General features: G+C 39.4%; 1 protein-coding gene across 3 annotated transcripts in view; it reads left to right on the forward strand.

The window, feature by feature from the left end:
- LPGAT1 (lysophosphatidylglycerol acyltransferase 1) overlaps positions 1-24,764 on the forward strand; it is a 66,167-nt gene that overhangs the window by 19,442 nt on the left and 21,961 nt on the right. For all 3 annotated transcript variants that reach the window (XM_068676124.1, XM_068676123.1, XM_068676125.1), the window contains 4 exons: positions 7,084-7,202; positions 13,329-13,424; positions 16,428-16,701; positions 24,076-24,202. In XM_068676124.1, the coding sequence (XP_068532225.1) occupies positions 7,084-7,202; positions 13,329-13,424; positions 16,428-16,701; positions 24,076-24,202 (616 nt within the window). The remainder of the gene's footprint in view (positions 1-7,083; positions 7,203-13,328; positions 13,425-16,427; positions 16,702-24,075; positions 24,203-24,764) is intronic.

The following is a 24,764-nucleotide window of genomic DNA, read 5'->3' on the forward strand; positions in this document are numbered from 1 at the left end:
TGGCTCTGTCTGCAAGTGGTCTGACTCATGAGCTTCGAGGTACTTCAAAAGGATTTCAGCACTCCATCCCATTCTTCAGTCTTGGAGTTGCTTTTCTAATAATAGAGGCAGCAAAACAGGCAGCAGGATTGCTTCTCGGCTGCCATGGTTTGTTACCAGCATAGCCATGAAAAGCTGTGAGCACTGCCCATCTGCTGCCTCTGCTTGGAAGTGGTAACCGCTGTATTCGACCAGGGTTCCAGTTTCTGTGGTCAGAAGGAGAAGTAGCAGGGCTTCGGTGCCCTGTAATGCAAGCGGAGTTGTGGGAGTGGTGTAAGGTAGCTTTTGGAGACCTCCCGCAGGTATGGAGGGTATGTCGAGTGAAAGATGCATCCTCGTAAGGTGGATGATATATTGGAACTATGCCTTAAGCATCTGTAACCAGCGCAGCTCACCTGTCCTGACAGAATTTGACTTGAAAAGTTTTCTTATCATGTCAACTGATTGCCTTGCATAGTTACGAAGAGAAGCAGCTCTTGGGATGATGCTGTCTGTACTGAAGTCAGTGAAAGATTTTGCTTCACTGAAGGTGAGCCAAGGTTTCATTTCTATTGATTCTCAGTCACACGTGGGTAGAATGAGCCCTCTCTTCAGCCGCAAACAACATCTCTTGTGCCAGTGAATTACAGAACTCAAGAAAACTGTGCCCATGAGGTCTTGAATGTGCATTCCAGGAAAATGAAGTCAATCCTCAAAAGTAGTCATCACCAGGGGCTATTTCTAAATGGAAGTGCTGTGCTTTAGGAAAAGGATGGTTCTTGGGTTTGTGAGATAGGAGACAGGGCATCTCTGTTCTGATTTTCACTTGTTTTTACCACCTCTTATTGCCAGTTAATTGCAATAAGAGGGTGGATGGACTTACAGCGTAAATACTATGACCACCAAAGTCCTACACAAAGCAGCAGTTCGTAAATTTCAGTCCTAAAAGGTAGAAGCTGAAAAGAACGGAACTGAAAGCAAAAGGAAATGCTCCTAAAACGAAACGTGAAGGAGCGTGAAATAGTTTGCTACAGAAAAATTACGATGGTGACTGGGACATCTCAGTATATTAACAGATGCTCTACAACAGGCTCCTTTTGTTTGTGCGTTTCTCTTCCCCAGCTTGTTCTTCTCTTGCTTCTCTCTGATAAGTGGTTTTCTTGAGGGGAAATAAGAAAAATTTCTCAGTGGAGGCCTGAATTGAGTTATCTGTAAAAGACACTTTTTTTTTGGTATCAAAATCTTGTTTGAAACTATTTTTACAACCTTAAGGTGTGTATATTGTAATGGCATTAATATTTAAAATACTTCTGTTAGTAAAGACACATTCTTTAATAAGATAAACAAGACGATGAGTGAAGCTGAGCTTAATGATACCTGATGTCGTATGCACATTCTTTCCTTCCTTTTCTGGATTGTACTTTTATTAATCTACTGTGTGTCCTGTGTGTACAGAGACAATATATGAAGGTGTTCTTGGCAGTAAAAGTGAATCTTGAAAAGAAAGGGTAGCCTAGGAAGAGCTTTTTTCAAGGGTAGGAAGAGCGTTTTTCCTCTTTCCAATAGAATGTGTCTGATTTTATATAGAGTTTTTAAATGCCTTCTAGCCCTAAAATATTTATTTAAAAATAAAACTAATTGTATGCTGATTTACTTATCCCATTGTTGGTTTTCTTTTTTCCACCATAGGCAAGTATATCGATTTACAGAGACAAATGCCATTAGCCTTTTAGTTAAGGGAGTGAAAAAACACCTTTAGCGTGTCTTTATCCACTTTTTTTTTATGAGGCCAGGAGTGCAATTTCTTAATGGCAGCTGTTAAGGAATCCCATCTGTAAAGGAGACAGAAATGTATTTGACAACTCCATCTGAAACATGCTTTGACTGGACATTTATGAACAATAGTAAAGCAAAAACCTTGCCAAATACAAATGCTGGAGCATAAGAAGGGATGTTTAAAATGTAGAAACCTGGTTGTCATGAGTTAAATTACTATTGAGTAGATAATAATAAGGTCCCTTATTTTTGAAAGCAGGGTGATTTTTGAGGAATCAAAGGAGACTGTCCATTAATAACGCCATTTATTTGTGACTAAAGCTTTGCAAGAACCACAAAAGGTGGTACTGTTCCGCTCTAAGCGTTGCCAACCCGCAGCTTGTTGGAATTGTTTTTCTTGAAGTCTTGCTTCATGGATGCGTGTGACTACAAGTGATCAGAAGAAAAATAAATCGTGGGGTGGGGAGTTCCGGAGTAAGAAGTTCTTAGCTTCTCTGATTTGTAGAGAAAGCTGTGAATACTCTGTGTAAGAAAATCTAAAAGGTAAATAACGCGGATACCCAAATCAGTTACACCTTCATGTATATCATAACTTGCAGATGATTTATCTAACCATTCTATCATAAAATCACAGAATGGTTTGGGCTGGAAGGGACCCTAAAGCCCTCCCAGTTCCAACCCCCTGCCATGGGCAAGGACACCTCCCACCAGCCCAGGCTGCCCAAAGCCCCATACAGCCTGGCCTTGAACACCTCCAGGGATGGGGCACCCACAGCTTCTCTGGGCAGCCTGTGCCAGGGCCTCACCACCTTCACAGTAAAGAATCTCTTCCAAATATATAACCTTAAATTTACCCTGTTTTAGTTTAAAGATCTTACCCCTTGTCCTATTTCTACACTCCCTGATAAAGAAGTGTTCATGGTGTTTGGGTTTTTAATAAAGGTAATTAGGACACTTTGAGTTTCCCTGACCTTGCCATAAGCATTGGTCTTGTTTTTTATTTATGGAATTGATGTGGGAGCTTTCAGATTTGGATGATGCTGGTAAGAGAATTGCATCTGGTTCCTTCACATTTCCTAATGGCTGTTGAAATTTCTGGAAGGAGGTTTTCCTTTTTCTGCTTTCCAACTCAGTGGAGAAAGAAGTTGAAACCCAGTGTGATTTCTTAATAATATGCCCAAGTGCTTACTAGAACTTAAGTCATTAATTTGCCAATAAAATTAATGCTGGTTCTTACTGCACACACGGTAGTGCAACTGTTAACTATAATGAAGAGGCAAGGGTAGAAAATCTTAAATGCTTTTGACGTTTTAAAGTGCAGCATGCAAAGTGAAGTTGTTCATATTAATTGCTATGCAAATCACAGGACTGCTTCACCTGTAGACAACGTGCAGAATACTAGGCTGTCATTCTTGCCAGCTATGTTCTGAAGTACGATGTAAAGCTGCTGAATTGTTAGCTAGCTGAGTAGTGATCTGCACAGCCTAATGACATGCTGCAATTAGAGTGCTTGAATATTTATTCATAGCATCACTTACATTCATGCAGTTATGGTAAGGACATGATTACAAAGCAGCCACGTGTTCTGACAGCTTTCCATAGCTGCATTTAGATGTGCAATAATTGAGTTACAATCTGAAAAAAAAAACCTCTTTTATTGCTTTTATTTTCTTCTTTAAGCTTTGCAAGAGTTAGCTCATAAAAAGCTCAGTTTGCAGCTCATTTTATGAAATATTTTCTTAGTTTTAGAGACTTGTGTACATCTTGGACTCGGAAGGAAAAGTCTTTCTGTCTTGCATTTACTTGCAGCTGCATGCTGTGTCTTCATCCTTTCCTGGAGAAACCTTTTGCTTTCAAAACTAAATCACAAATGAAGTCTCTCTTACAGCTAAGCCATTTTTGTGTCACTCCTGCTGGTAAAAGATTTCATTACTCATCAGGATTACTAGATTTGTTCAGTACTGAATTTACCGTGGCTTCAAATTACCAGGTTAAACTGATTTCCTGCTCCTCCCTGTCTTTATATTATTTCACTATGTTACACCACATTTACAGAAATCTAACTGTTACAGGGCTGTAGACACAGAGCTGGTATCGTTATAAAATGTGTCCTGGCAATACAAGGAAGTTGTGGAGGAATGCTTGCTGGGTTTCAGGCACCCTGAGCAACAAATATTTGTCTTTGAACTGTTTTTGTCTTGTTACAGTGGAGCAGAGCACTGTTGCTGGTTCTGCTGCCATGCATCTGTGATTTGAGTGTTTCCAATTGGAATGGAGGAATGTAATGGCACGAGTATTTCTGAAAGAAAAATGCCCATTTTGAAAACTTGAGAGCAGTGGGAAAGTCTGAGAGGGACATTTATTCCTCCACTGCGTTTAAAGGGCACTGTGAATTTAAGCTAGATGGCTTTTTTTTTTTCTTCTTTAAAAAATTGTGGTAATGGCAGTGGTTCTTCTGCACACTTGTGGTTTGCTGTTCTGTTTCCCATCCAGAAATGCTATGTGAAGGACTTGTACAAACTGTTTCTTTTCTCCCTGATAATCAGCTCAATCAATTGACCATAAAACGATATTAAGCACAACAGACAGGTTGCCTGAGGAGAAATGGCAGAGGGAAAAGAGGCTAGAGGATGTACAGCTGAATCACTCTGATTTAGTAACCTGCTACCTGTCAGCTGAGCTGCAGAGGTTGAGCTATTAGTCTTACCACTTGATTTACTCAATTCATTTTATCTGTCAACTAAAGGATTAAATGAAACTTTTGTTAACCTTGCCACGGGACTCACCTTGGTACTACATCTCTGCTGAAACTCATTAGTGCATCGTAAGCTGGTTGAGTGTTTGCCCCATATTATATCTAACAAGAACAGGTAGAATACTCTAGGTAGCAGCAGAAACTTATTTTTCCCTCTTTTCACTTGACTGGGACCTATCTGAAAACGTCAAGGTCACCTCTTAGTCTTTGCCTAGTATGCTACTCTTTTATGTGTACATATATGTGTATATATATATATATTTTTTTTTTTAATTAATTTATTTTTTTGTAAAAAAAAGCTTTATAAGTTCTCTTTGGTTGTTTTCAGTAGTGTGTTAATTCTCATGACTTTGTTATGAACTTTACTTTAATCCTTCAGAAAGCTGGATCTGTGAAATACATTCCAAGATTAAAAATAGTTTATTTTTCAACTGCTTTTTTTAAACTGTTCTGTGGTAGAAGTGATTAATAATATAAACTGATGTATTCCATGGAAGTCTCTATGGCAAAGATTACCCCATCCCCAATGACAGATCTAGAAGTAAAATGGTTTTATTTGGTAATAATTAGACATCTGTGAGCCACCTTATATTGCAAATGCTCAATGTATTTAGTGCTTAGTTTTTGGTGCTTTAAAACTTCAGTTTTTGTTGGAAAGCTGCAGTTAAGTATGACTATTTGTGTATTGGCTCCTTAGTAAAGTCGCTGAAGTAATAATTCCAAAATGGGCTTACTACATTTCCTTTAAGACAGTTTTTCTTTCGTCTGACTTTTTTGCATTGTTGGGTACTGTCGTGCCCAGAAATGTGAAATACTTGAATGTGCACCTGCCTCATCAACTGAGATTGCAGCATCCAGGTGCTTTGTGCCTTCCATGGAGTTAGAGAGGACATTGGAGGGAATTTGCTCGTAATCAAGGAGGAAGAAAAAATATGATCTTCAAAGTTCACACTGAGAAAACTGAGGAAGGACCTGTGCTTAGATTGCCAGGGAGAGGAAGGAAGGTTGGACATTATGGGATGAACAGGCTTCCCCTCTCTGTATTTGTAGTCCGATTCCATCTACTTGTGACCAAATAGAGTATTTTATTTTACTTATTTATTTTTTTACTTTTTTATTTTACTTTGTGCTTACATCTCAGATCATACTGCTTTTGGAGCTGATGGAAAATTAGCAGCAAGTTTCAAATGTGTGATGCTAATTGGATTTCTGCGAGGACAGGGAAGCTATACACGGGTTATCACTTCGTGCCTTCAGTGCATAGCCCATGGGTTTCTCCTCAGTTAAACTACAGCTGGGAGCACAGCAGAACTATAACCCTTGAATTGTGCTGCAGGGAGGGCTGGTTGCTGCTGGGAGACCTTTTAACAAAACCTTTCTTAACTGGATCTTTAGGACTGTAGTGGAGCTGACATATTGCCTTTGAGGTCAGAAATGGAGATAATAGCTAGTGAGAACCTCTTGAGGTCCTGAACGAATACAGAAAAATAATCATGTCCTACGTGCACAGGCAATGCATCTTACTTTTCCTTTTGAGCTTCACAGAACTACTCAGCCTTTCCATCCTTCCCCTTTCCTTGAGCTGCAGTAACCATCTCTTGTTGGCGAGGGTCAGACTCTGCTCATCGGTCTCTTTGCCCCAGTAAGAGCAGTAGGTGCATGCTGGCCTTTGATTTATGGCAGGCGTTTTTGTTTTCCATCCTGTGTTCTTCTGCAGGAGGCCTTCTACTCTCTATCTATTTATTTTCTCTGTGATGATGCAACTAGTGATTTTAACTCCTCCTCCTCACCTCAGCATAGTTTTTGTGAGTATAGATATTGGATGATCAACAGCTGTGGCTTCCTCCTGATGTCATTCTTGCCACTGGAGTATCTGGTCTCTGGTCTACAAAATAGTGACTAATAGTTTCTGTCATCTGAGCAGCTCGTTTTCTGAACCCACTTTCTTGCTTACAGCTAACTTCATTTGAATTACAAAGTTTGTTTAATGTAGTGTTTTAAACAGAATGTTCCAACTAAAGTTTTTTCTTTTTTTCTTTTACCCAAGTAGCTTAATAATTGTATGTGTAGAAATGAAGCAAACTTGCCAAGTTTAAAAAAACAAACAAACAAACAAACAAAAAACAGTAAAAGCAGTTTTTTTTTTTTTTTTTTTTACGACATAATTAGAAAAATAAGTCTAACGAGGCAAGATGGTTGAATTTGAAAGCTGGGTCAAAACCTTATGTAATTTTGAGACCCTAAATATAGAATGGTGTAATGACACAAAAAGATCAATCTCTGCATATGTCCTGATAGAGTATTTTTGTTTTGTTCTTATTCTATGCATGCGATTTAAAACTAAGCTGGATACCCTCTGCTTGGAGAAATGGTCTTGCTAATATAGCGTATCTTATGCTATGTGCCAATTTAAATTGACATGTAGCATGTAGGTTTCTTTGTTATAAGTGTGTGGGTGTGGAGTTTTTTTTTATATAGTGAAATTAGCAATGTGGTCATCACAAAGTTTACCTTTTATTTTTCTTTTTCAATAGTAGTGGAATGGGGTGATGATGTTAAAGCAGTATCGGAAGATGAAGCCATGGTGCTGGTGAACCATCAAGCAACGGGGGATGTCTGCACTCTGATGATGTGCCTTCAGGATAAAGGCACGGTAGGCTACAACTGGGGAATGGGCAGCTTCTGTTCGCAATTTGTAACCTTTGGGTGTGCGTGTGTCTGTGTGCGGTGCTGATGACTTACTTTCTTTTGTCTGTTAATCCATCAAATAATCCCAAGGCTCTGAATACAGGAAGCTTTTTGTTTAGTTTTCATTTAATGTGACATTACCTTGGAGCAGGTTTTTAGACCATAAACATTGCCTTTAGGGAATGTCAGATACAAGCTGACTCAGTGTGCAGGTCCAGGTTAACATGGAGGGAAGCAGATCTCCTTGCAGGTAATCGTGTCCTCCACTCTTTCCTCTCACCATATGTCCTTCTGCAATTCATACCAACTTCGGTCAAACCAACACAGGTGTAGCTTCTTGATTATGACTTTAGTCCAGCGTCGAATTTTCCTCATGAAGTCAGGAGCAAGGTCTGTATGGGATGTTGGTTGGAGTTCAGAAACTGGAAGTGACTCCCCTAGGACAGCACATCCAGGCTAGCTAAGGTCAGAATTGCTTAAGCTCTTATTTCACAGATTCTTAAGCATTTCTCGGTGAGAAGTGCAATTAATGTCAGTCACTTCGTGCATTGCTGTTCAGAAAATTCATGTCTAAGAGTGTAGTGCCAGAAACTAGAGTAATGGATCTAAATGGAAAATTAAATCAATGAGGAAATTAGGGGAAAAGGGTAAGTATGATTAGGCTACAAAGGGTGAGGGACACACCTGGCAAGCTGAAAAGCTCCACCAGCTGTGTCTGTCGTAGTGTTGTTGGTTTTCCTGCTCTCCTACTGTGAGGAAACAAGGGAAAAAAAACAGCTGCTCTTTGTTGCATTTGCACAGCTTGTAACTGACACTGTTTTTCTTAGTGTACATTAATATAGATTATGTATCCACTGTATCTCTACCAGTCACTTAACATTTTTTGTAGATTTTTTCCCAGATGTTACTTATGCCAGCAGAGCCAATGTATAAAACAAAGGAAAAACAACCCCCCCTCAAAGATTTGAATTGGAAAGTATCACAATGCCACTCAAGGCTGAAGAAAGGGACTTACTTCTTCCTTTCTACTATAACCTAGGGAAGAAAATGTTCTAGAAGCACTTTTAGTTTCTTTTAATACCTTTGGGAATTCTCAAGTTAGGCTTGTATGGTATTCTGTACTATACCCAAATGAAGGGAAACATTTGTTCTGTCCTTTGTGATCAAGGTGTGACTGTGAAGATACAGTCCTGTGGATGTGTATGTCATATAACCCTGACTATTGAAGTCTCATGTGCTTTAAATATCACAGAGGTTCGTTGACTCATATATGTTTCCTAGTGTGCTCATCCATATGTATAATTTAAGCCATGTTTATCCTATTTGACTCCTTAGCTAAAAAGCTTCAGTCAGGACAAAGCAAGTTTCAGTGAGTGCAGAAGATCCTAGAAATGGAGGAAGGTGTTGAGGTGGCAAATAACCTTCACTGTGGAGAATGTTATGTTTGTGGGGTTTTAGAAAAGAAAAGTAGCCTTAAAAATCAGCATTTTTGCCTTAGAGTTGCTGTTGTTGCTCTTGGAATATACATGGCCAGAGCCTAGAGCGGCTTTAATATTTTTTTTGGCTAATAAAGAAAATAAGTACAAACTTCAACACATTCTTAAAATACTGCATGAGTGGTACAGCTGGCTAAAAATAATGAGAAAGATCAGGATAGTTTATCCTTGATAGAACTTGCTGAATCGGGCACTTTTAAATAGCATGCTTCATATTTCTGACCAGGAGAGAATGTGAAACCATTGAGGGAGTGAGGGGGGAACCTATCCAAAAGAAATCATTATATAATAAACTGCTATTTAAATGAGGCAGTTTTTTTTTTTTTTTTCTTTTTAAATACTGTTTAAACTTAACTCTGGAGTTACAAAAGATTAGAGTATTTTGTAACTTTGGTATTTGTCTGTAAGTAACCAGATAGTAATTTCCAAGAATTGCTTTTATTACAACGGTTAAGTTGTTAGTTCCTAAACACTTCTTACCACTTGGGAGACCCTTTTCAGCTCAAAGTATTTTGCGAAAGTGAGATGCTCATTTCCATCTCATGCAGAAGAGTGTACAGAGAAGTAAAATAACGTACCAAAGGTGGCCTCTCAGTGATAAGGCAATGTCAGAACTAGGAAGAACTTCCTCCTGTGGCGGTCCAAAGTGTTTTTTTTTTATTGTCCTTTGCAAGGCAGTATGGACTGAATCCAGATTTAAGCAGCAAGCATGTATCCATTTGCTGCTGCCTTTTTAATTGTTAATTTAAGAAGTCAGAAATGTTCAATTTAAGACTAAGTTCCGTTTTTCTGTGTGGCAAAGTAGAATTCAAAAATTTTCTTGCAGCTCGACAATCGATTTCCTAAGGGCCAGGTCAGGAACTGTGACATACTTTTTTCTAGTGTTCTATAAATTCTTATATACAGATGATAGCGTATCTTATCTGTTTTAAGCAAACTTAATCTTATTAAACACTAAGTTAAAATGCATTTGTTAAGACATTTATTCCCTTTCAGATTAACTTAGGTGGATAAAGAAAACTTTATCTTTTATTAGTGAAGTGGAACTTAGCTAGAAGTTATGCTTTAACGGAAGGGCTGGCCTGGTGTTGTTTGACTAATACTATAAGACAAGTCACAGAGAGCAAGGTTTCTGCTGAATCAGATGTGACCTTATTTCACTTTTTATATAGCTCAAAACATTTGTTCCAGTTTGTGACTGTTAAGGCAAACTCCTAGTAAGTTGATTGAGGTCTCATAGCCTTTAATGCCTGTGTTAAAGAAGTAGATTAAAATATTGTTATTACTGCATTCTGGCTGGGTTAGGACTGATAAATTTGATTATTATTATTATTTATTTATTTTTAATTAAGAACAGAAACAGTACAATGGAGAGAAAAAAAATGCATCTTGCAGCTTTTTTAGTACAAATGTCAAGACATGCATACCTGGCTTTCATTGTTGTTATGGACAGGTGCTTTAAAAATGAAAGTCAGTCTGTTCAGGTTGCTTTGTTATGAAATCTAAGCAGGGTGAAATGAAAACGGGCCTGTGAATAGGAGGCACCTACATTTCCTATTAACTCATTAAAAACTATTTTCTGCATCCTGAACTTTGCTTAAGTGGAACTGGTGTAGAAAAAAGGACCTGAAACAGCATCCAAAAATTCTCTGTCCATGAACACCTATGAGCCTACATTCAAAAATGTTGAGTATCTTTGCTTAACCTACTTGAAATACGTGTGATTAGAGACCCACATGAGATGTGCTGTTTTGTTCCTGAGGACACTAATAAAAGAGCCAGCACCATTATCCTGCAGTTTGCTCTGCTCTGCCCTTGGTAGCAGAACAGAAGGAATACCCATTAATCTAGTTTGCTTTCTGATTGCAAACAGGATGATTGTGTTTTACCCTCTGAACTCCCCTTTTTTGATTTTATGTGCTTGTGTGTATTCATCAATTTACATACATAAAACATTAGTATTTCCTTTCTGTACTTTATAGTACACCACTGCACAGGCTTACAGGCAAATTTGTAATCACTGAGCTCTGATGTTTGCCTTTCTGTAGCCCACTTGGCAGCAGTATATATGTTTTGCCCTAGTTAAAACTTGTGTTAGGCCGGTCTTTGATGCAGTGGCATCACTCCTTCCCAACAAGACTGAGGAAGTCCAGGCAAGGTAGTTAGAAACTCTTGTGTCACCTAAAACATGGTGAGATGGGACTTCAGACCCTGCAGATCAATGATCAACCTTCAAGATAAAACTACAGTCATCTGAATTTGTGATCTAAATGCCCAGCTGGCACACAGCCACAAAAAGTGCTCTGGGAGGAGGGAAACCCCAGCATTGCTGGGCAGGAGTTCTTCCTCTTGGATTGCCACACATAGGACCAAGGCTGACTCCTCAAAAGACCCAAACTGTTTCTTTTCAGGGAAGCAGATTATTATGCTTGTTCATCTCCTCTGGCCAAGCAGATTATGTTGGCTTAGCTTCTACTTGATAGAATAGAACAATATTTGTAAAACAGCCAAAGTAATAGATGAACGCTGAGGGTCATATGGGTGCTGCTGCAGACTAAAGCATCATCAGTGCAATTTGAAAACTATTTTTAGCTTGATGATGACAAATGATGCAGTTCTCTACAACATGTCTTCCCTAGGCTGGTGCATGGACATGAAGAGGTGGTATTATGGTGCTTTGAGGAGCAGTAACACCTCTCAGTAATGCTATGTTTTGTATTCTTGCCCTTGGGGCCCACCGTTTATTTCTTTTTTACTTCCCTAAGGCTTTCTCTTTTACTGAAATGGAGAGAATGTGAAGCTCTGAAAAAAAAAAAACAAAAACACAATAAAAATGTTTCACCTATATTAGTCTCAAGTGGGCAGTTATATTCAGGAACTAATTTTGTTGTTTTATCCCTCACGAATACATACTGTGTCTTTGTTCCCTTACATATTTAACATCTAGTAAGAAATGTCACTAGCAGACAGGAGAGGATACTGGCATGTCATAGAGAAGGAATGGATGCTTGCTTCTGGAGCAAAGTATTTCATGTCTTTCAGAGCTGCCCTTTTCTCTCAGACATGGTTTCTCCTTCCACTTCCAGTGATGCTAGAAAGTCCAGATTCCAGTGCTCTAGCATTATCCAAAATCTTCAAATAGAAAGTTTGCTGATACGAAAAACCCACAACAGTTACGGTGTTCTTAATGCATTCTGTGACGTTTAGATTTAGCTGAGATATCAGCTATATGTATAAGGCAATAAAGCATCTTAAATGTTCTTTGGCAGTTATGCTCTCCAAAGTGTGTAAAAATTTTACTTTGCTAAGCATCTGGCCGCAGTTGTTTGAGGATAAGTAAAAGAAGCAGGGTAGGTAACAGTTAGGTTTCTCCAAATATATAACCCAGGATTCATTTATAGCTTCTGTGGTCAAAAGGGAGAATAGGAAATCAGAACACTCCAAGAGAGGATTAGATTTATTTGGAAGGAGGACTTACTGATGCATGCAATTCTAGATAGGTACTGCAAATTATCAAGCTTTTTTTTTTTTATTATTTTTCACGAAACAAAATTCCCGCAAAACATGATCTTCAGACTGTCAGAGAATTACAGTGGTTCTCCATACTCTTTGGATCGTGATAAATGGAAGAGTATTATGTTACATGACTGAGTTTTACTGAAGTTGGAGCAGTCTGTGCAGCCTTCTAACACAGGGAAGAGTAGAAGGCAGCCAGCCTAACGTATCATTGACAGCATGGATGAGACATCAGATCTTCCAGTGTTGGAAAGCCAACTCCTACTCCTCTTAAAATATACAAACAGGAGGTGTAGAGGGGAAGGACCTTGGGAGCAGAACCTTTTGCCTTCTGTTATCTACTTCTGGAATAATTCTCTGACTTCAAATCTCAGAGGACGGAGCACATGCAGTATCTGCTTTTGCTGTCCTACAAAAGCGGTGGTCAAGGGGAATCTAATGGCTCCACTCTGTTTTTGCTTTCTCACCATGCTGCTTGGCCAGGCAGGACAAGGAGCATGACTTAATGAAATTCTCAGGGACACATGTGGCTGCTCTGCCACGAGAGAAATCCATAATGGTATGCAGGCTGTGCATAGGTCTCAGTGAACGCCACTGCCCAGAGATTGTAGTGAGCATGTGGGGAGCATGTGCATGTCAGAAACGGGAGAACAAAATGATCTCACCCCAAAATAAGTACAAAAATGTAAGGAAAGATTTTTGTGGTAGATATAAAACACTTGGAGATTTCAAACACAAACCTGTGATGTTTTGTGACCTTTAACAAACACCAGAAATAGTTTTAGTTTGCAGATGACTTAAAGTTGTGATGGTGTGTCAATAAGAAGCATTATGGGTAGAAATGACTGTAGCATAAAGCTAATAGAGTACAACTGTATGTTATGTTACAAAAAGGTTCTTGAGGGAGAAGCATAGCATTTGTGTAGCTTTATACTTTGATGCAAATGGACTTTCTTCCATATATTTGTAGTTTTATTGCTGTTATGAGCGTGACTGGTATATACATAAGTCTCTACACATTAGATTTACTAAGCTTTTTCTTTTCTTTCTTTCTTTTTTTTTTTTTTTTAAATTTTCAGGTTGTCCGTCAGATGATGTGGCTGATGGATCATATTTTTAAGTATACAAACTTTGGCATTGTGTCTCTAATCCATGGAGACTTCTTTATAAGACAGGTAAATAGAAACATGTAACGGTGCTTTGATTTATCTTTATATATGGGGTGTGTTGGTGTGACAGGACTTACTTGCGCAAATCCTTCAGGGTTGCTTTGCAGGATGAAATAACTGTGTTGAAATATGTGTGTATTCTGATAGAGTGAATCCAGTATATTCTGAAATTTGTTACTTTAAAGCTTATTTTATTATTTGTGTGGACATGAAGGTCTACAGGACTTGATTATGATGAAAGTCTTTTGTGAGAGTTGGACAAGCAAAGTATGTGGGTAGTCCTCTTTGTCTCTCCACTTCTGACTGCCCGTTGTTGTCCCCTCTCTTCTTCCCTTAGTGACCTTGAAGCTGTGCAGTCAGCCTGGTTAATTCACTGCTCTGACTGTCAGCATTTCAGATAGAGAAAGGCAGGACCATTCCTTTAGACAGTGACACGGTACCAGTTTCAGGTAGTGGTGGACCTGCACTAATTGCAATGAATGGGTTCTTGAGGATCACTTAGTATTTGAGCATCAGGAAAGAATGTGTTTGGACCAGCATCCTAAATGTTAATAAATGAAAAAATGATTTGTTATTTTTCTTTATTTTTTCCCCCGGGCTTTTGTTTTGTTTTTGTTCTTTTTGGGAAAGTTTGTTAGCTTTTGATTAAACCATACTGTAAAAATAGAAATGTAAAAGTACAGTGGTAAGTATGGATCTGGTGCTATGAACTGTACTATCTAGCATACGTATTTCTTTCCTCTTTATTTTTGTCTAGACTTGAGCTCTGTGGGCAACCAGAGAAAATCCACGTATTTTACATTTATAGAGGAGAAAAAAATAATTTACTTAAAAAGAAATACTCACAGCAGTAAACATCTACAGTGAGATTTTAACTAAAACCAGAGTCCTGTTTAGAAAACATCAAGCAAAATTAGATAATAAAGCTAAGATCTTGAGATACATGACAGTGTACTGTGAGCATATTGAAAAGAACAGGTGTGATACTTCATAATGTATTTCAGTGGTTAAAATTCACAAAATACACATTTTGAGGTACACGTGGCTGTCAGCTTGTTAATTGTAATTTCTGAATGTGTTGTTGCAATTCCAGTTACAAAGCTGAACTATTACTGAGCTGCAAAAAATAGTTTTCCACATTCCTCTTCAAGTGACTGAGGTCTGCAACATCAAAAATAAAATATCGTCCTAAGTCTACATGCAAACATATTGAAAATAAAATGTTTCTGAGTCGTTTGGTAGCTTCTTATCAATGGGTGTAGCAGACATGCTTAGGGTGAGAGAGTAATGATCTTTTACCTAACTATAGAAAGGCCCTACTAACATTTGGATGAGCAAATACGTTATTTTTACAGAAAAAAATAAACAATTTGATGATGGTGCAATATAACCAATTTGGTTAAAAAGGTACATTAGCCTCACTTTCATGAGCAGCAACAACGGCAGTATTAGGAATACTTTTGGTGCCTACTAGAAGGAGAATGGTGCTTTCTCTTCTCCCATCGAGAAGTTGACAGGTAACCGAGGCTGTCAGTAACTTGCTGTATTGATGATGCAAATAGCGTGGCACCCTAAAGAATTTGTCAGTGCTCTGCTGCTGCCTGTTTTCTTTCCTCTAAAAGAAAGAAAGCTGACCCAGTGTTTGCTAAATTGCAGTTACCCACCTGTCCTATTTGCCAGGTATGTTTAGGTTTTGGAAAGTCCTGATATTTAAGTTGCATACAGTTTATTGTTCACTGCTCTTTTCTTAAGTACTGTGCTATCCTGGAGTCCTGTGGTCTGGTGTCAAAAGACTGTATTAACTGAGGAACTTTTATATTGCTCTTTAATTGCATTAACATGAGCAGGCAGAGCTTTTTCCTTCTTTTTCATGAGGTAAGTTTGAAATAATTGCAGTGGTGAGATTTTAAAATTTAGGATCCAGACTTTCACACAACTTGTCTTTAATAAAATACTGTTTCTTCTTGTTTTCCCTTAACACCACTACTTCCCTCTTCCTGCCGGGGGGGGGAAAAAAAAAAGTACAGTGGAAGGTTTGTGACAATTATGTTGAACTTAGAGAACCCTTAAAATGCTAATTCATGTAAATTCATGCCTGTGAAAATTTGGGTGGCTTGCTCTTGCTTTGTGTGGAGGTGGGAAGAGACAAGATTGTTGTTGAAGATGATGTAGATATTTCTGCAGTAATTAAAGACAAATTTTACTGTCTTAAGTGGAAAAAGTTGTCCTAATATGTTAAAGAGGAGAAATTAATGAGTCTTTTTCCCTACCCTTGGTCCTTTGGGTTTAATTATCACCTGGCTATAGCCCGTATACAGCTAATTATCAAACTGGAAGCTGGTGTCATACATCTAGTTGGCTAGGCTGTCTCTCACTTTTATTGCTGTGGGCTTTTTTTTTTTTTTTTTGAAGTTTACACGAAGCAAAAAATGCTTCCCACTCAACAGTTTCTCCTCGAGGAAGAAAACCTGTAAACATTGTAAACATTCATTTTTCACATGAGGCTTTTTTCCTTTCCTATGTAGTATGGAAGAGATCCAGTCCCTAAGTGTGCCCGTCAGGGTGCTGATTTTAGCAGAGGGGGAGCACCAAGCGGCCCAGTTTGGGGAGAAATCCGTCGTTTGCTGTGGTAGGGAACCCGGCCTGGCCGTGAGGTCCGGCTGTGGCTTCTGGTGCCCGTGCAGCTCTCATCCCGGCTGGGGCTGAGGGGAAGAGGTGTGTGGAAGGTGATGCAAGGAAAGTTAGTGTTCGGCTAGGAGAAATTACTGGTGGAGTGCCCATTCACCGTCCAGATGTGTCTCCTGCAGAGAAGTCACCAAATAGAGAGTTTCATCCTTGCTAGCAAAGATTTTTTTTTCAGATGGTTTGTGAAGCAGCAGTGGGTGCTCTGAGGAGAATATTGTCTGAGTCTCTGAAAGGGGAGAGAAATCTTTGAAATGTAATAATTATTGGTCTGATGTTGTCTCTTTTAAGCATTCGTTTTACTCAGGCAATGTTTTATTCTTATAGGGAAAAGCACACCGTGACCAGCAGCTTGTGTTACTCCAGGAGCATCTAGAAAAATATTACAGGAGCCGTAATCGGAAATGGATTGTTTTATTTCCAGAGGGTGGCTTTCTGAGGAAAAGGAGGGAAACAAGCCAGGCATTTGCCAAGAAAAACAATTTGCCATTTCTTAAACATGTCACCCTGCCAAGACTTGGGGCAACGCAAGTAATCCTGAAAACGCTTGTTGCTCCGCAAGAAAACGGAACTCCTGCAGGGAGAGACGCTGTGATAAAAGGTAAAGATCACTGAACTCTTGTGGATAAAAAGCAAATTGAATGTCCAAGATGTTTGCATTGTTAAGCAAAACCTTTTATGTATATTGAATTGGTCTGTCTACATGTCAAATGCACCTGTAACGCACACTCATATTTATGTAAATGTTTTCACATTTGCTTTTATTTCCTCTATTTTTGGTGTTGGGACAAAAAGGAATGAAAACCTTAATTTTAATTTGATTTAGTCTGCACCATGACACGTGATGGGCAGAGCAGATACTGGAATGAGCACCTGGCAGGACGAGAAGGTGGGGCAGCTCCTTTCTGCAAAACCAGTGGTTTGTGCTGCTTTACAGCACTATGGAACTGCAGTAAAAGTATTTCTGGAATATGGAATAAGCAACATTTAAATCTTTATTTCTGGCTTTAAAAGTAATTTTGCATCCAGTACTGTGTATTTCATTCTTCTTGAACTATTTTCTGTTGAGTTCAATTTCTTTTATTCTCTCCAGATTTTTATGACGACTGGCCTTTGTTACTGGGAGTTGTGCTGTCACTGACTGGATTTGAAAGATTGGTTTGGGTCTCTATTGGAAGAGTTATGAGGGATCAAGAATATTCCTGCAGCATTATTGTTCTGGGATGCCTGGGCTGTAGGGGAAAGTACAGCTGGGATATAAATAATGCCTGTAGTTACGGGACTTGGTGCTTTTAGTCTCTCAGTTTTAAAAATGAACTTCTTGGCACTTTCAGACAGTGGACTTGGATCCTATTTAACCCAGTTGTGGATTTCTTTTACTTACTATAGAAACAATGGATAGGGGAATTGTGTTGTTCTCTTATTGTTGGGTGGTGGTGGTATTTCCATACCAAAATTATTATAATCATTTAGCAGTTTTACTCATTTGGAACCAAATTGCCCAACCTAGTGAAGCCACATTCACAGATAACTTCTTTTTTTTCTGTGCTGAAGTTCAAATTTCAGGGTTAAGAGGAAACCTCATACAGAAATTACTTCCAGATTTTCAGTTTCAAAGTTACTTTTGTCAACATTGGAAATGAATGGAGATGATGCTCTTGCAGGAGTGGAAGGAATATTTTAAATGAACTGAAATCAAGCTGTGGAATGCATTAGAATATTTCCTTTCAGGCTACGTTCAGAAAAGAAGGACTCAAGAAAGCCCAAATTTTCTTAGGAAATTCTGGGTTCTAAAAAATGAGAAGGAAAAGTTCAGCCTGTTCCATTTCTTCTTCTCTCAAAGGCAGAACAGTGTGAAAAGTTAGTTCCCCAAATGAATTGCAGGTCTTCTGGTTCTGGAAGGGAACCAAACATATTTTGTTTTCATAATCTCAGATTTCTATCTTAGAGTGCAACTTCTCTGAACATCAAGCTCTGCTAGTTTTTGTTTGTTTGTTCGAGTGGTGTGATTCAGACTCTTGAGAAAGGGGTATCTGATAACAGTTGACTTAGTTGGGTAACAAAATAAATGACTCATCTCAGAAATATAATAAAAGTACATCTACCATCTACCCATCCTTCTGAAAACACAGAATTGGGGAAAAATAGGAGAGAAATATTTGATTTTAGCTATTACTCTTTCAGAGTAAAAGAGCACTGGACATGAAAACATAATAAAAGGGAAGGAAAAGAGAAGTAAAAATAAATTTTGTAGGCTAGGAAAGAGTAATATTTGACATGTGAAACCGAGCTATTTAAGTCCTCTCCTCTCTTAAGCTCACCAAAATGTTTTTACCATGGTAAAATTTTACCATTGTAAAATTTCTCTTCCAGAGATGTATGAAAGTTTAGTTCTTGATCTATACCTTGCATGGAAGACTCTTGCTCGAATCTTCTGCCTTTCAAATGCTTTTACTTTACTCTTGCCTCTTCAGAAAATTGAGGAATATTTGTTCAGCTGAAGGAAATAAAACATTACAAGTTTATATAATTTTAAAGTCTAACAGGTTAGTGGTCATCTTTACTTTTTATCTTTTTTATTTTTTCCTTTTTTAACCACTTGAAGAAACCCATCCCAGTGAAATCAAACTTGGGTTTATCTTCTTTGTTTTACCATCACTGAGTTCTGGATGCCAGAATTAGCTGCGTGTATGGTTTTGTTTTCAGCAGTGCTTTGCGCAGAAATTGTGTGTAAACTTTGTCCTTCCTTACTGCACTCCCTTGCTTGGGAAGTGACTTTTTTTTTGTCTTGGTAGCATCGCATTTGAATTCCATGGTTCGGTGAAAACATTTTTCCCCTGCACTACTTCTTCGTGTTCTCTGCACCGTGTTATTTAAGTGTCCCTGGTGTTCCTCTGTCCTGGGTTCCCAAGTTACTCAACTTACTGTAATAAGCTTTCTGCTCTGTTATTTATCATTCTCCCAATCTTTTCATTACTTCCAAGTTTTATTACTAATGATTAAAGTTCATCTCCCCCCTCACCTGATTTTTGTTAAAATGCTTTATACATTAACTCCTTCTCCTCAAAAATTACATCCCTTTCCTGTTGAGTTTCCTGGGTGTTAGTGCAGAATAGAAACAGGACAGCATAAAAATACTTGATGTCTGTCCATCGTCACCCTAACCCTGTGGGGACTGATGGTTGGGCTATTTTTCTTTGGTGTTTTTTTTTTTTCTTTTCCGTTTTTTCCAGGGCACTTAGGCCGCAGTTTCCTGAGTTGGAAAGAATTGATGGTCTTGAAAGTTTGAGAGTTCTCTTTGCAAGAACTAGCAAAATCTTCTGGCAAAAATCAACTACTCTGTTTTTATTGTTGTTGTTGTTCTTTGGTTGACTTGTGTGTAGATCCAACTCTTAAGAAGGAACAGTTGGCAATTCAAAGGAGTTTGGAGCAGTTGCTGACTGAAGATATGCATTACAGAGCTTATTTTTAATCAGCATAGTATATTTTTTAGTATATTTTTTTTATCCTGTTTTATTTTACTGTGCAGTAAATTCTGTCTGATAAGAGGATGCTATGAGCTTGATCACATATTGAAATGTTACCTGTCTGTCTTCAGAGGTAGCACAGTACACTCAGTTTTGTTGCTTTATCTCAGAGAAATTCAGTTTTCCTTTCTGCAGAGCTGCACTCTGGACTTGTTTTTTTTAGCTCACGTTTTGATTCACTTTTTGTGGAATGTGACTTGGATAATGTGGGAAGGTGGACTTGGCTGTTGGTTTTAATCCTGTAAAGGGGGCTCCTGGTTTTGTTCCCAGGTGATTTCTTGCACAGAGATTTGGGCTGATGAGTAAGATGTTCCGTCGGAGTGCTAATTTCTGAGGAAGGAGTTGATTTTGAGGTCAGTGCTCCAGCTGATCACAAGAGGACAAGTAGAGGGCAGAATGTGTTGCAGGGGAGGCAATGGGCCTCTTTTGGCTGCATTTAGAGCAGTGTAAGCCGTTCAGGAAGCCACACCTGAATCCTAGTGAATGCTAGCAAATATTTTCTTTCACAAGTGGAAGCTGGAGTCCCCAGGTTCACTCTCGGTTGATGATTTCTTTCCTATTCCAAGTGCAATTTGACGGTGTTCCAGAGCTTGGCTGGAGGCAAGGTTTCCAGCTAAGCCTCTCTTTGTAGCTTATTCTTTTTCTCAGTGGTGACTACTGATGGTCTGCTGGTGGCTTTGAAGAGTCTGCTCCTAGTCGAGCCTGGATGGCAGCATTGGGTGAGAGTAACACCAGGGAATAAATGGAGGGGACAATGAGAAGCTCTGAGCCTCAGTAAATCTCCGATTGGAGGTGGTCAAATGTCTGCTGTGTGAGCACCACAGAAAGGGAGAGCACTGCTGTCTTGAAGAATCTGCCTGAACTAAATAAAAAGCAACGTACCATCACTGAATGCAGAGTTAGAACAAAAATAAGACACAATAGTTATGCAGATTTACCTCTGCTGGTGATTTAAAAAAATAAAATAAAAAAGTAGGAGACTGTTTTATTTTTATTTTTGTCTAGATCGGAAAACTGCCATAACCTCTGATTGCTCAATCTTGTCTTTGTGCACGTCTCGCCTTAGCACTCCCAAGGCAAGTGAGTACCATTGATACTGAGGTATATTTTTACCGTGTGGTTTGAGTACAGCCGTGTAGGACAGATCCCCGCAGGCCTGTTGTGAACGTTTATGTAGAGTTTAAACAGAATCGTACTGCTGGCATTTTGAGGCAATTTGAGAAATCAAAATCATCCACCGGGGCTGGAAGTGACAAGCAGACTGATGCTGTGGGAGAAAAATGAGTCCTTGGAGAGATCAACTTAAATTTGGCCTCTGCAGCTGTTTCTGCTGCTGAAGTCTCGGGCAGCCAGGCTGCTCAGTCTTTCAGCAGGTGCTAGAAATGAAGGATGAGAGTGTCGTTTAGTGGAGGTAGAATGTTCAAAAGGGTTTGGCTGCCAGAAACATCTGTAGCTGCGTTGGCCAAGCCAAGAGGGGTTCTTGAACGGGTATGCTCGATGCCCTCTTTTTCTGTTACAAATTCCATACCTGAGATTCACACCATATTTAACTTTTGTAGTAGCCTCTCCTGAGTTTCTGCTTGTTCAAAAGTCTCCTTACACCTGAAAACAGCATCCTCAGAGATGTGGAAGTCCGACCCCCTTGTGTTGTGTGCAGTTGTCCATCAGGATCTGCTAGAGCTTCATGGCTTTAAAAATAAACATGCCTCATAGACAGGACACATCACAATATATAAGACCTGCTTGCTCAAAGGGAGGCCTGCAGAGGCTGAAGTTTCCTTTAGAATTTTATTTTTTTTTTTGAACTTGGGGTTCCTGGTGGACTGCCAGAGGTGGGTCTTTCTCCCCACGCTGCCCTAGAAAGTGTTGGAGCTGATCTGAGGAGTCCATGCACAGATCTGCCCCACAAAAGCAGAAGGTAAGAAATCAGCAACGAGGAGGACTGCAGCAGTCTTCCCATAGCGAAGTTTGAAGCACTATCCACTGAAAGAACAGTTTGAAATTCTAGCTAAATATTTAATAAATGATTTAAAAACATTTCACTGTAAATAATAAGATAATGTGCCCATATTTGTCTGGCACTTTTTAATTACAATTAATGATCTTTGTTGCTTACTCAGACAATTTACTTGTCTTTGTCCATTCCCACTTTACATCTGGGAAAATAATAAATCGAATGGCCTTGTTTCGAAATCCATTTCTAAATGAATACTTCTGTGGATTTACTATTAATTTCATATTGGCTTCTCTCTAATACATTGCTGTTTTTAAAATGAAGGGCTCTGCACTTAGTGCTTTTCTTGAGAGCGCCTTGACAAGCACTCTGTCATGATCCTGGCAGGCCTGGAGCCTTGTGCTCTCATTTCACGTGTCTGTCAGCATTTTGGAATACAGTATCTCCAGAAGGTGACACTGCGGATATTTCAGCTTGACCTGTGTAGCTTGCACGTTGTCAGATTTTGGCACATTGCATGCTGCTAATAATTCATGAACTAAATGGTCTGACACACCGTCTCGCCCCGCGCAGGTACTGCATTTGCATTGGTAATGAAGTGGTACAGGTAGGCTCCGTGACAACAGGAGGTGCTTTTTTAAGATGACAGATATATGCGATTGGGTTGCTGGAAATGTCTTCACACGCTTAATTAAATTGAGTGCAAATTAAGTGAAATGCAGGTGGAAAGCTGTGAGTCAGCCAGGTATGTTCTAGTTGGTGTGGCTTTCAGAGCATGCCTCAGACTGCGCTGCAGATTGCTTCATGTGTGCGGTAGCTCCTCACTAAAATTTGGGTGGCAATTTTGGACAAGACGAGACGTTTGTCTAACCCCAAATCTTCTCTGTGGTTCCAAGTGCATACCAGAGGCAAAGTATGAACAGAGCAAACACACATCACACTCCTCCCGTCACACTTCTCCCTCACATTCTCCTAGCTTGTGATTATTTTCAGTGTGGCACGTTTTGCAAGCCAGATGGGGGTTTCTGCTTATTTATTTATTCCTCCAATGGACATCTTCCATATACCTGTCCAGTTTCCTCTTGAAGCCCAGTCTTGGCATCCTTAACATCCTTCGGCAAGGAGTACCCTGCAGTTTCATTCCCCTGTGCATGAAGAATCATTCCTCTCTGTCTGAAACCTTTCTCTGTTTGTTTCCGTTGAATACCTCTACCTATACTTGTGTTGGAAAGGTTGGTGAACAGTCTCTCACTGTCTTCGTGCTGAATGTGACCTCTATCATATTTAAGTATCTCAGTTGCAGGCTTGAAGAGTCTTGAACGTGGTACTAAGATGTAACACCTCTTACTTGTGCCAACAGGTGGTTATTTAAAACAGGCAGCTTTTACAATTCTGTGAGATATGCTGCTGGCTATGGTGTAACTGTGTGCCATTACTCTGCTAGCCCAAATGTGACATGACCTCCGATACAAGACAGCTCCAGTTCCCACGGAATGGAAACAAAATTGACAAACTCAGCTCACAGTGCCATCTGGCAATGTGCCCCTCCTTCTTGGCTCGCTTTCCAGATCTGCTGCTCTCCCCCTTGGTGAACCTGGGGATTGAAGATGGGCCAGATGGGCTGAAGCAAGAGCAGGGAGAGGGCCTGGCTAAGCTGCTGTCTGTTCTTGACTATTGCTGGTAGTAGCTTACATTAAGGTTTTGATTTGACTCTACTGAATAATTTTCACAGCAAGCATGTTCACCTCCTTTGACCCTTTTTCATTTTCTGAATTTGATGAGGAGCGTAAGAGCAAGCCCTGCTACCAGCCTTCCAGAGATCTTGGGGATGGAAGCTCCATTGTGAAAACCGACCGGCTTTTCCTCTTCATTGCTTTCCTGTCTTTCACACACAAAGTGACCAATTTTTCCTATTTATCGTGTAACTCAGATTTTTAAGAACCTGTAAGGGCTTTTTTTTTTTTTTTTTACAAATAAAAAACTTTGAAAATCCAACTCTTATTTTATGACACAAATCACCTTTATCTACTTGTCCTACCCCTGTGGGGTGAGTTGCCCAAAGGGATCTGCATGGCTATTGCTTCATCAGAGAGCTGCAAGTGAAGTCAGTGCTGAGAGCTCTTCCAAAGGCCCATCTGTAAATGTCCTTAAAGTGCAAAGAAAACTGGATCTTTATTTTTTTGAAGTTTTCCTTTTGTGGAATGGGGGGAAGCACCTAAGATTTGGGGCAAGGCGGTATATGACTATACTCAAAGGCTGGAGTTGCTCTGTGGTAAAGTTTTGGTCTTGCCAGAGTTTCTAAAGAGTATTTCTGTGCTCTGAAATGAAATCTAGATTTGATTTTTGGCTGTCTTATGTTTTCAAATTTTTAAGCTATATTTGAGCTTCATAGTTCATTTGAGCTTCATAAAGTAATCTAAAAAAGAAATAACTGTCAAATCAGTGGCATGCACTTTCTGATTAATTTTAACATAGCATTTCTTTTTACTCCTAGAGAGCAAATCAAAAGGCCTCCAGTGGGTGATAGATACAACCATTGCGTATCCCAAAGGTGAACCCATAGACATCCAAACCTGGATTCTTGGCTACCGGCAACCAACAGTTACACATGTACATTACAGGTAGGAAATAAACCTTCTAGTCTCGCATTGAACTAAAGTGTATATATATGTAAATTACTCAGAAGTTACTAGCAGCATGTTTCGGGATATGGGAAATCAATAGCAATGTCTTGTGTGTATGTGAGTCTCACACAGGTAGGCAACTCACTATTTATCAATGATTTTCTTCTGAAAAGTTCAGTGACCATTCTATGGCTTAGCATGCCAGAGTTGTTAGGACAAGGAGTTAAGGTTTTAAACTAAAAAAGGGTAGATTTAGATTAGATAAAAGGAAGAAATTTTTACTCAGAGGGTGGTGAGGCACAGGCTGCCCAGAGAAGCTGTGGATGCCCCATCCCTGGAGGTGCTCAAGGCCAGGCTGGATGGGGCTTTGGGCAGCCTGGCCTGGTAGGAGGTGTCCCTGCACATGGCAGGGGGTTGGAACTGGGTGGTTCCAACCCGAACTATTCTGTGATTCTGTGAAATTTTTGACTAATGTCTTATGGTTTAATGTAGTTTTGCAGAGTATGTTTGAAGGCTTGGTCATCTTTTCTACTTCAAAATTAAGTTGATGTTGTTAAAC

Source organism: Anas acuta, chromosome 3, assembly GCF_963932015.1.
Source record: "Anas acuta chromosome 3, bAnaAcu1.1, whole genome shotgun sequence".
NCBI lineage: Eukaryota > Metazoa > Chordata > Aves > Anseriformes > Anatidae > Anas > Anas acuta.